Source organism: Triticum aestivum, chromosome 5B (genome assembly GCF_018294505.1).
Source record: "Triticum aestivum cultivar Chinese Spring chromosome 5B, IWGSC CS RefSeq v2.1, whole genome shotgun sequence".
NCBI classification, from domain to species: Eukaryota; Viridiplantae; Streptophyta; class Magnoliopsida; order Poales; family Poaceae; genus Triticum; species Triticum aestivum.
Genome location: NC_057807.1, coordinates 607,847,628 through 607,860,205, shown reverse-complemented (window position 1 = coordinate 607,860,205; position 12,578 = coordinate 607,847,628). Strand labels below are relative to the sequence as shown.

The 12,578-nt window shown below is 43.9% G+C and overlaps 1 protein-coding gene across 1 annotated transcript; it reads right to left on the bottom strand.

Annotated features, from left to right (window-relative positions):
* Positions 1-8,845: 8,845 nt before the first annotated feature.
* On the bottom strand, positions 8,846-10,944 carry LOC123113592 (putative phosphatidylglycerol/phosphatidylinositol transfer protein DDB_G0282179). The gene is made up of 4 exons (XM_044534885.1): positions 10,701-10,944; positions 10,489-10,590; positions 9,310-9,467; positions 8,846-9,152 (listed from the first exon to the last, which is right to left on the bottom strand). The coding sequence occupies exons 1-4, from the start codon at positions 10,795-10,797 to the stop codon at positions 9,045-9,047; spliced, it is 465 nt and encodes a 154-aa protein (XP_044390820.1). The 5' UTR covers positions 10,798-10,944; the 3' UTR covers positions 8,846-9,044.
* Positions 10,945-12,578: the final 1,634 nt, after the last annotated feature.

The following is a 12,578-nucleotide window of genomic DNA, read 5'->3' as shown; positions in this document are numbered from 1 at the left end:
GTCAACTAGAGGCTTACTAGGGACATGTTGTGGTCTATGTATTCACACGTGTATTACGATTTCCGGATAACACATTTATAGCATGAATAACAGGCAATTATCATGAACAAAGAAATATAATAATAACCATATATTATTGCCTCTAGGGCATATTTCCAACAGTCTCTCACTTACACTAGAGTCAATATTCTAGTTACATTGTGATGAATCGAACACCCATAGCATTCTGGTGTTGATCATGTTTTGCTCTAGGGAGAGGTTTAGTCAACGGATCTGCTACATTCAGGTCCGTATGTACTTTACAAATATCTATGTATCCATCTTGAACATTTTCACGTATGGAGTTGAAGTGACGCTTGATGTGCCTGGTCTTCTTGTGAAACTTGGGCTCCTTGGCAAGTGCAATAGCTCCAGTGTTGTCACAGAAGAGTGTGATCGGCCCCGACGCATTGGGTATGACTCCTAGGTCGGTGATGAACTCCTTCACCCAGATTGCTTCATGCGCTGCCTCCGAGGCTGCCATGTACTCTGCTTCACATGTAGATCCCGCCACGACGCTTTGCTTGCAACTGCACCAGCTTACTGCCCCACCATTCAAAATATACATGTATCCGGTTTGTGACTTAGAGTCATCCAGATCTGTATCGAAGCTAGCGTCGATGTAACCCTTTACGACGAGCTCTTCGTCACCTCCATAAACGAGAAACATATCCTTAGTCCTTTTCAGGTACTTTAGGATGTTCTTAACCGCTGTCCAGTGTTCCATGCCGGGATTACTTTGGTACCTTCCTACCAAACTTACGGCAAGGTTTACATCAGGTCTGGTACACAGCATGGCATACATAATAGACCCTATAGCCGAGGCATAGGGGATGACAGTCATCTTTTCTCTATCTTCTGCCGTGGTCTGGCATTGAGTTGAGCTCAATTTTACACCTTGCAACACAGGCAAGAAACCCTTCTTGGACTGATCCATATTGAACTTCTTCAATATCTTATCAAGGTATGTGCTTTGTGAAAGACCTATGAGGCATCTCGATCTATCCCTATAGATCTTGATGCCTAATATATAAGCAGCTTCTCCAAGGTCCTTCATTGAAAAACACTTATTCAAGTACGTCTTAATGATGTCCAAAAGTTCTATATCATTTCCCATCAAAAGTATGTCATCTACATATAATATGAGAAATGCTACAGAGCTCCCACTCACTTTCTTGTAAACGCAGGCTTCTCCATAAGTCTACATAAACCCAAACGCTTTGATCATCTCATCAAAGCGAATGTTCCAACTCCGAGATGCTTGCACCAGCCCATAAAATGGATCGCTAGAGCTTGCATACCTTGTTAGCATTCTCAGGGTTGACAAAACCTTCCGGCTGCACCATATACAGTTCTTCCTTAAGATGGCCGTTAAGGAATGCCGTTTTGACGTCCATTTGCCATATCTCATAATCATAGTATGCGGCAATTGCTAACATGTTTCAGACGGACTTTAGCTTCGCTACGGGAGAGAATGTCTCATCATAGTCAACCCCTTGAACTTGTCGATAACCCTTAGCGACAAGTCGAGCTTTATAGATGGTAACATTACCATCCGCGTCCATCTTCTTCTTAAAGATCCATTTGTTTTCTATCGCTCGCCGATCATCGGGCAAGTCTGTCAAAGTCCATACTTCGTTTTCATACATGGATCTTATCTCGGATTGCATGGCTTCAAGCCATTTGTTGGAATCTGGGCCCGCCATCGCTTCTTCATAGTTCGAAGGTTCACTGTTGTCTAACAACATGATTTCCAGGACAGGGTTGCCATAGCACTCTCGTGTGGAACGTGTCCTCGTGGACCTATGAAGTTCAGTAGTAACTTGATACGAAGTACCGTGATCATCATCATTAACTTCCTCTTCAGTTGGTGCTGGCACCACAGGAACATCTTCCTGAGCTGCGCTTCTCACCGGTTCAAGAGGTAGTATTTCATCAAGTTCCACCTTCCTCCCACTTACTTCTCTCGAGAGAAACTCTTTCTCCAAAAAGGACCCGTTCTTGGCAACAAAGATCTTGCCTTCGGATCTTAGGTAGAAGGTATACCCAATGGTTTCCTTAGGGTATCCTATGAAGACGCATTTTTCTGACTTGGGTTCGAGATTTTCAGGTTGGAGTTTCTTGACATAAGCATCGCATCCCCAAACTTTTAGAAATGACAGCTTAGGTTTCTTCCCAAACCATAATTCATACGGTGTCGTCTCAACGGATTTAGACGGTGCCCTATTTAAAGTGAATCTAGTTGTCTCTAGAGCATATCCCCAAAATGATAGCGGTAAATCGGTAAGAGACATCATAGATCGCACCATATTCAATAAAATGCGATTACAACGTTCGGACACACCATTACGCTGAGGTGTTCTAGGCGGCGTGAGTTGTGAAACGATTCCACATTTCCTTAAGTGCGTACCAAATTCGTGACTTAAATATTCTCCTCCACAATTTGATCGTAAGAACTTTATCTTTTAGTCACGTTGATTCTCTACCTCATTCTGAAATTCCTTGAACTTTTCAAAGGTCTCAGACTTGTGTTTCATCAAGTAGACATACCCATATCTACTCAAGTCGTCAGTGAGAGTGAGAACATAACGATATCCTCCGCGAGCCTCAACTCTCATTGGACCGCACACATCAGTATGTATGATTTCCAATAAGTTGGTTGCTCGCTCCATTGTTCCGGAGAACGGAGTCTTGGTCATTTTGCTCATGAGGCATGGTTCGCATGTGTCAAATGATTCATAATCGAGAGACTCAAAGTCCATCAGCATGGAGCTTCTTCATGCGCTTGACACCAATGTGACCAAGGCGGCAGTGCCACAAGTATGTGGGACTATCGTTATCAACTTTACATCTTTTGGTATTCACACTATGAATATGTGTAACATCACGTTCGAGATTCATTAAGAATAAACCATTGACCATCGGGGCATGACCATAAAACATATCTCTCATATAAATAGAACAACCATTATTCTCGGATTTAAATGAGTAGCCATCTCGTATTAAACGAGATCCAGATACAATGTTCATGCTCAAAGCTGGCACTAAATAACAATTATTGAGGTTTAAAACTAATCCCGTAGGTAAATGTAGAGGTAGCATGCCGACGGTGATCACATCGACCTTGGAACCATTCCCGACGCGCATCGTCACCTCGTCCTTCGCCAGTCTCCGCTTATTCCGCAGCTCCTGCTTTGAGTTACAAATGTGAGCAACTGCACCGGTATCAAATACCCAGGAGCTACTACGAGTACTGGTAAGGTACACATCAATTACATGTATATCACATATACCTTTACTGTTGCCGGCCTTCTTGTCCGCTAAGTACTTGGGGCAGTTCCGCTTCCAGTGACCACTTTCCTTGCAATAAAAGCACTCAGTCTCAGGCTTGGGTCCATTCCTTGGCTTCTTCCCGGCAACTGGCTTACCGGGCGCGGCAACTCCCTTGCCGTCCTTCTTGAAGTTCTTCTTACCCGTGCCTTTCTTGAACTTAGTGGTTTTATTCACCATCAACACTTGATGTTCCTTTTTGATCTCTACCTCCGCTGATTTCAGCATTGAATATACCTCAGGAATGGTCTTTTCCATCCCTGCATATTGAAGTTCATCACAAAGCTCTTGTAGCTCGGTGGAAGCGACTGAAGGATTCTGCCAATAACCGCGTCATTCGGGAGATTAACTCCCAGTTGAGTCAAGCGGTTGTGCAACCCCGACACTTTGAGTATGTGCTCACTGACAGAACTATTTTCCTCCATCTTACAACTGAAGAACTTGTCGGAGACTTCATATCTCTTGACCCGGGCATGAGCTTGGAAAACCATTTTCAGCTCTTCGAACATCTCATATGCTCCATGTTGCTCAAAACGCTTTTGGAGCCCCGGTTCTAAGCTGTAAAGCATGCCGCACTGAATGAGGGAGTAATCATCAGCACGAGACTGCCAAGCGTTCATAACGTCTTGGTTCTCTGGGATGGGTGCTTCACCTAGCGGTGCTTCTAGGACATAATCTTTCTTGGCAGCTATGAGGATGATCCTCAGGTTCCGGACCCAGTCTGTATAGTTGCTCCCATCATCTTTCAGCTTGGTTTTCTCTAGGAATGCGTTGAAGTTGAGGGTAACGTGGACCATTTGATCTACAAGACATATTGTAAAGATTTTAGACTAAGTTCATGATAATTAAGTTCATCTAATCAAATTATTCAATGAACTCCCACTCAGACTAGACATCCCTCTAGTCATCTAAGTGAAACATGATCCGAGTCAACTAGGCCGTGTCCGATCATCACGTGAGACAGACTAGTCGACATCGGTGAACATCTCCATGTTGATCGTATCTTCTATACGACTCATGCTCGACCTTTCGGTCCTCCGTGTTCCGAGGCCATGTCTGTACATGCTAGGCTCGTCAAGTCAACCTAAGTGTATTGCGTGTGTAAATCTGGCTTACACCCGTTGTATTCGAACGTTAGGATCTATCACACCCGATCATCATGTAGTGCTTCGAAACAACGAACCTTCGCAACGGTGCACAGTTAGGGGGAACACTTTCTTGAAATTGTTGCGAGGGATCATCTTATTTAAGCTACTGTCGTTCTAAGCAAATAAGATGTAAAACATGATAAACATCACATGCAATCAAATAGTGACATGATATGGCCAATATCATATAGCTCTTTTGATCTCCATCTTCGGGGCTCCATGATCATCTTCGTCACCGGCATGACACCATGATCTCCATCATCATGATCTCCATCATCGTGTCTCCATGAAGTTGCTCGCCAACTATTACTTCTACTACTATGGCTAACGTGTTTAGCAATAAAGTAAAGTAATTTACATGGCGTTATTTAATGACACGCAAGTCATACAAAAATAAAGACAACTCCTATGGCTCCTGCCGGTTGTCATACTCATCGACATGCAAGTCGTGATTCCTATTACAAGAACATGATCTCATACATCACATATATATCATTCATCACAACTTTTTGGCCATATCACATCACGAAACACATGTTGCAAAAACAAGTTAGACGTCCTCTAATTGTTGTTGCATGTTTTTACGCGGCTGCAATAGGGTTCTAGCAAGAACGTTTTCTTACCTACGTGAAAGCCACAACGTGATATGCCAACTTCTATTTACCCTTCATAAGGACCCTTTTCATCGAATCCGCTCCAACTAAAGTGGGAGAGACAGACACCCGCTAGCCACCTTATGCAACTAGTGCATGTCAGTCGGTGGAACTTGTCTCACGTAAGCGTACGTGTAAGGTCGGTCCGGGCCGCTTCATCCCACGATGTCGCCGAAGCAAAATAAGACTAGTAGTGGCAAGAAAGTTGACAACATCTACGCCCACAACAAATTGTGTTCTACTCGTGCAAAGAGAACTACGCATAGACCTAGCTCATGATGCCACTGTTGGGTAACGTTGCAGAAAATAAAAAAAACGCTTTCACCAAGATCAATCTATGAGTTCATATAGCAACGAGAGAAAGGAGTGCATCTACATACCCTTGTAGATCGCGAGCGGAAGCGTTCAAGAGAACATGGTTGAGGGAGTCGTACTCGTCGTGATCCAAATCACCGATGATCCTAGTGCTGAACGGACAGCGCCTCCGTGTTCAACACACGTACGGTTAAGGAAGACGTCTCCTCCTTCTTGATCCAGCAAGGGGAATGAGAGGTTGATGAAGATCCAGCAGCACGACGGCGTGGTGGTGGATGCAGCAGTGATCTCGGCAGGGCTTCGCCGAGCTTCTACAAGAGGGAGAGGTGTAGCAAGGGGGAAGGGAGGCGCCAAGAGCATGGGTCGGCTGCCCTCCCTCCCCCCTCTTTATATAGGCCCCCTGGGTGGGCGCCGGCCCTAGGAGATGGGGTCTCCAAGGGGGGCGGCGGCCAAGGGGGTGGCTTGCTCCCCAAGGCAAGTGGAGGCGCCCCCACCCCTAGGGTTTCCAACCCTAGGCGCAAGGGGGGCCCAAGGGGGGCACACCAGCCCACCAGGGGCTGGTTAGCCTCCCACTTCAGCCCATGGGGCCCTCCGGGATAGGTGGCCCCACCCGGTGGACCCCCGGGACCCTTCTGGTGGTCCCGGTATAATACCGGTGACCCCCAAAACTTTCCCGATGGCCGAAACTGCACCTCTTATATATAATTCTTCACCTCCGGACCATTACGGAACTCCTCGTGACGTCCGGGATCTCATCCAGGACTCCGAACAACTTTCGGGTTACTGCATACTAATATCTCTACAACCCTAGCGTCACCGAACCTTAAGTGTGTAGACCCTACGGGTTCGGGAGACATACAGACATGACCGAGACGCCTCTCCGGTCAATAACCAACGGCGGGATCTGGATACCCATGTTGGCTCCCACATGCTCCTCGATGATCTCATCGGATGAACCACGATGTCGAGGATTCAATCAACCCCGTATACAATTCCCTTTGTCAATCGGTACGTTACTTGCCCGAGACTCGATCGTCGGTATCCCAATACCTCGTTTAATCTCGTCACCGGCAAGTCACTTTACTCGTACCATAATGCATGATCCCGTGACCAGACACTTGGTCACATTGAGCTCATTATGATGATGCATTACCGAGTGGGCCCAGAGATACCTCTCCGTCATACGGAGTGACAAATCCCAGTCTCGATTCGTGCCAACCCAACAGACACTTTCGGAGATACCCGTAGTGCACCTTTATAGTCACCCAGTTACGTTGTGATGTTTGGCACACTCAAAGCACTCCTATGGTATCCGGGAGTTGCACAATCTCATGGTCTAAGGAAATGATACTTGACATTTGAAAAAGCTCTAACTAAACGAACTACACGATCTTTGAGCTATGCTTAGGATTGGGTCTTGTCCATCACATCATTCTCCTAATGATGTGATCCCGTTATCAATGACATCCAATGCCCATAGTCAGGAAACCACGACTGTCTGTTGATCAACGAGCTAGTCAACTAGAGGCTTACTAGGGACATGTTGTGGTCTATGTATTCACACGTGTATTACGATTTCCGGATAACACAGTTATAGCTTGAATAACAGACAATTATCATGAATAAAGATATATAATAATAACCATTTATTATTGCCTCTAGGGCATATTTCCAACAAAAAAGACACACGGGTCTGGGCACAAAAGGACTTTGGATCTGTTTTGAAACAAGCTGCAGAAATCAGGAAACGGCTGAGTGTGTTGTGGAGTCTCCCTAGCTCCTATGAACAACAGAGCGAGGTAAACAAGCTGTCTAAAGATCTAGACGAGCTACTTCTGTGGGAGGAGTTGATGTGGAGACAAAGATATGGAGTTACATTTATAAGAGAAGGGGATAAAAATACTAAATGGTTCTAGAGGAAAGTTACATGGAGGAAGAAAAATAATGACATAATTAAGCTGAAAGACTCCAGTGGTGTTTGGGTGGAGGACAAAACAGGGCTGGAGGAGATGACAATATCTTTTTTTAAAAGGGTTGTACTTTCTTAATTCTTGTCTTAGATTTGTCTAAATACGAATGTATCAAGTCACGTTTTAGTATTAGATAACCAACAGACGGTGCTACCTCCAGAACAACCAATATTAGATAAACTAGTTTATTCTGCAGAAATTAGATCGGCATCAGAAAAGTATTAATCTTTACTATCAAAAGCAAAGGAGAGTGATCGTCGCCGTTGGAATCTTCTTTCTGAATTCAAATGTATCTCCTTCCTAAATTACAAATATGTCTTCAGTGTTTGGTATCCACATTCGTTGTCTTGCAAAGTAACGCCTCATCCATAAATCGCAAAAATCATAAAGTATGCCGGTCATAGGTCACAAAGCACGCAGCGTCTATTTTCCCCGTAAGTCATTTGCTTGCTCCCACACTGTGAATTTGTTGGCGGTGAGTTACCGTGTTCTTTTTCTCATAAAAAACGCAAGAAATAATCTATCACCACCTGTCACAACAGAGAAAGCCACTGGAACCCTCTCCTCCAGCAATAAAACCTCTCGCCACCGTTTCTTCATGTTATGCTACGCTCAAAGTAGATTGCTACTACTCCCTCCGTCCCAAAATACTTGTCATCAAAATGGACAACAAAGGATGTATCTAGAACTAAAATACATCTAGATACATCCCCTTTTATTCATTTTGATGATAAGTATTTTCGGACGGAGGAAGTATCATTTACTCAAGTTTAAGATCCCCACAATTTTCAAATGTTTGATTGGTTTGTGTGACAGAGGAGGAAATGTGTGGAAGATGTCGGTGTTTCTCACGACGTGTTTGCCGACACGCTCAACACGCATGGTTCCAAACTATAACGATTCTTTCATTTGTATCTATGTGTACCCTTTTGCTGTTGTGGAATATTGCGTAGATTTCATTTATTGTTCCATTATGACCCACGGGTATTTAGCTAGTACTCTACCATACGAGGACGACTGCGTAGCCAATATTGCGCCCTTTCTTGTCGCATATGATCGTTGATGCACCAGTGGTGGGGACTCATGCTTAACATGTATTTGTGCGTATTATAACTAAGCGATGAGCCATCAGATATAACAAAATCATCAGAGCAGAAGAAAGAAAGGAGCTTTCATCAGAGTACTACATAGACAAAGCATTTAGGTGCTTGACAGTGCGGCGCTATCTCTGCCTGGGTGGACAGCGTGCTAGCAGCAACCCACGACAGGTCCTCCACAGATGAACGCCCTTGTCGGGCCATCACAGGATGAATGCGGCACCGGCCCCAACCAATCACCCAAAACGCCCATGATTCGTCCAAAGCAACCGCCGAGTCCAACCACACATGTAGACACACACAAACCTGACATTCAACAATCAAAAAACACGCACTGGCAGCAACTCTGAATAAAACGGCTCAGTCCAACACAGGTTCTCTCACTCGGGGTGATTCAGACAGTTCTGCGGGTACATACATACGTGGTGTGCTAGCTCTTTGCAACTGCAACCAAGGTCCAAGGGTGTGTTTGGTTCGCGGCACATATTTGGTTCACATAACGGCGACAGGCGTGACGAACCCGATGCTGAACCCGAACGAGATGCAGGTCAGCTCCTCGTTCTTGTCTCCCATCAGCTTCATCTGGAGGCTGTAAGAACCCTGAAGCACATCACAGCAACACAAAACGTCAGGATGCCTGGATGTGATCTTACTTGCGGCGACCTATTGAGCCTCTCGTCTATCTCAAAGCACTACAAGGGAAAATATCTAGACAAGTTCAGCACCGAAATTGAGTGTGCACTGCGGGTATGCTTACTGGCGGGGTGTAAGATGGCAAGGTCTGTTCGCTGGTTAGTTCGAATTCGCCTGTTGCGGGACAGGGAGTCCCAGCACACAAGTCATGAGTCTCTGAATCGACGTGGAAAAAGAAGTACCACACATCTACCACCAGCTTCCCTTTGGTGATGGTTTTATCTGTCAGGTGTAAACAATGGTAAAAATGTATCAGGGAGATTCAGAGGACGGAAGCAACTAGAAAAAACAAACATTCTAGTTACAGAAAAATACAGTGAAATATGGGTACATGCCGTTCATGCGTGTGTGTGCGTGTGCAGACACTAGTAGCAGATCCAGGATAGACTAGACCCAACAGACAAAAAGAAATTATATTTCAGCAGAAACCCTGCCAGATCCCCGTCATAATAATTTAAATGTTAAAGCCTACCATGGTACTCAGAATGGAATCTATAAAGTGTTTTGCAGGAACCACATGTTAGAACTCACATTTCTTTCACCTCTTGGCTATCAGAACAACTAACTGGGACATACTCCTACAAGGCTACAAACCATTTCGGTAGACATGTGAGGTGAATTTTAAGAGACTCGGGAACCCTCGGCAAACTCAAATACAAGCATCGACAAACAGAGGGGAGTGATGAAAGTAAGGCCGACAAACATGCACGCATCACTGCAATTTGCAGCCAACAAAAATTGGACGTTCCACAGTCCAAACATCCAGGTGAAAAATATAGAAAGACAGTACCAGCTGCCTTGTCCAAACTCCAAAGAAGTCTTACAGAAACACCTAAAGAGACATATTCCCCAATTCTCAGTTTCTAACACACCACATTAGGTCCTTCACAAAACTCCAATTCATGGTTGAAAACTTGAAATGTTACCGCGCACATGACTAAATTCACATATAACAGTACATGGATAGCGCCAGCGAAGCCTTCAGCAAGGCACTAATTTGATTCTTCGAAAAAATTGATACATCAAAAAACAAGCTAAAGTGCATCGATTTGATCTGACTACCACATACACACGGAGACACCGATCTAAACTCTGGGGTAGGCTGCTACCAACAATAAGCCAATAAGAGGGAGTACTCTACTAACAAGCTAGATTCAAGTTGCCCGACAGCAGTCATGAGCACACGGCGTCGCAATTCACAAGCCCAGTCGCAACGAGTTCAGGCTATTCGACGAAATCTTACCGGTGGAGGCGGAGATCTTGAAGGTGGCGGGCTCGCCGCGCACGACGGGGTCGGGGACGATCTCCACACCTCTCACCTTCACCGGATAGTGGCGCCCCTTTTCTGCGGAACCAAACACCAACAGAAGCTCGCATCGCACACACAATCCGCCGGAATCTCAGAAGTCAAAACGGGGATGATTTAGCCGCAAAAGGAGAGTTCGGAGCACTCACTGCAGTACTCGAAGTCGGCGGCGGCGGCGCAGGAGGCGGAGAGCAGGAGCGCCGCGGCGAGAAGGAGCAGGTCGCGGGGGCGGTGGTTGGGCGCCATCGCTGCGACTGCGAACCAGATGTGCGGGTGTCGCGACTAGACGGAGCAGGTGGACACGAGCCGCATCGGTGAGCACTTTTTTTTCTTTTTTCTTTTGAGGTGAAGGGTGCCGCGACTAGACGGAGCCGGTGGACACGAGTCGCGTCGGTGAGCACTCAATAACGGAGACAGAGATATGTGTGTGCACTCGGTTGGGCTTAGTTTGGACCGGGTGGAGGCCTTCAGTTGACTTTACAAGCTTGTCTGTTTCTCTCACATGCTCAAAGCAAACAAATAATACTCCGTATCTGTTTTAGATGTTGATGACATGAGCTCAAAATTAAATTATGTGTTTGCACTCTCTTCAAAATATTCATATCCTTATGGTAGTTTCGATTTCATACCTTTTAAGGACGGATAGATAAGATTTCCTCCAGTAGATTGGCACTTTTAAAAATTTGGATTTATAGCTTGAGTCTCCGGAAGGAGTTACGGTGAATATAATTTCTTTTGTTAACATCCTTTCGTATATTGCTTGAATCCTATCTGAAGATTGATTGGATGTCATGCCCAATGGTTAGAACATATATTAACCATACCCACCCGCAAAAAAAATATGTTAACCATACTAGTTTTTCCTTGACTTACAAAGAGAGATGCAAGTGCATTCGAGTGAATCACCTTCAAATTGTAATAAGCCCATGATTTGATTCTTGATTTATTTGTCTAACTTTATAATCGTATATTGTCCCCTTTAATCCATAATATAATATAGTCGTCGCTAGGTAGTCCACGGACTTGGTTGTAATTTTTATTACCTCTGTTGTTCTTTGTACTGCCATGATTGAAGATGAATAGATTAGAAGTTTCTCGCAAAAAAATTCCATAATATAATATGTGCATAACAAATATAGGTATGTTTATAGAAAGAATCCATTATGAACAATATTCAATTGATATTACTAGATTGATCCTGAAATAGATCTTTTACCATGCTTTTTTAAATAGCTGTTTTTTTGAAAAGTTAAGGTTAAAGTGACATGTTGAGACCATACCAATGTTTAAAACTAACTTGTATTGTGAGATGGGGGGGGGGGGGGTGCTTGTTTTGATCAATAAATTCAACAGGATTGTGTTACTTGTTTTTGTTGTATGTTGACATGTAGAACAAAAACACTAAAATGAATGCCATGGTGGTATCCAGATTCAAGGGAATGCATATTCTGTTGAATGAATTCAAAAATGAAGTTGTTGCTTGTACTTGGTGATTGTTGACATGTAACAAAATACTTAAATGAATCTCATTATGGTATTTAGACTCCATACCAAGTCTTGAAGGGTAGGATATTGTTGCCAAAAGACGTATACACATGGGAAGTGCAATATTCAAAATAGTAATGTAATATTTAAATTCAAATTCTAGTGAAAAGGTACTTTTTTAAAGAGAAATGTTACGTCAAATGGTATATCTAAACCAATTAGCGATGAAGCTTACCTAAAGAACATACAATAATATAATGCAATTTTTTCTTTGTTAAAAATTGGATTCCATATTTATCTTGAGAAAGAATTGTGGTTGTACAACGAGTTGGTTTTAACACATTTTTTACAACTTATGCAAGCCAACTTTGTTTTACGTTAATTTAGTCACCAAGTGCACACAAACGATCTCTTTTTCTCCTTTTGTCAACGCCAACATAAGATATTTATTAGTCTGATTAAAGCATATTCATCCCATTATCCACTAGATCCCATCAAAAAGAATCACAACGATGTGCTATCTGCGTATATTTTATTCTAAA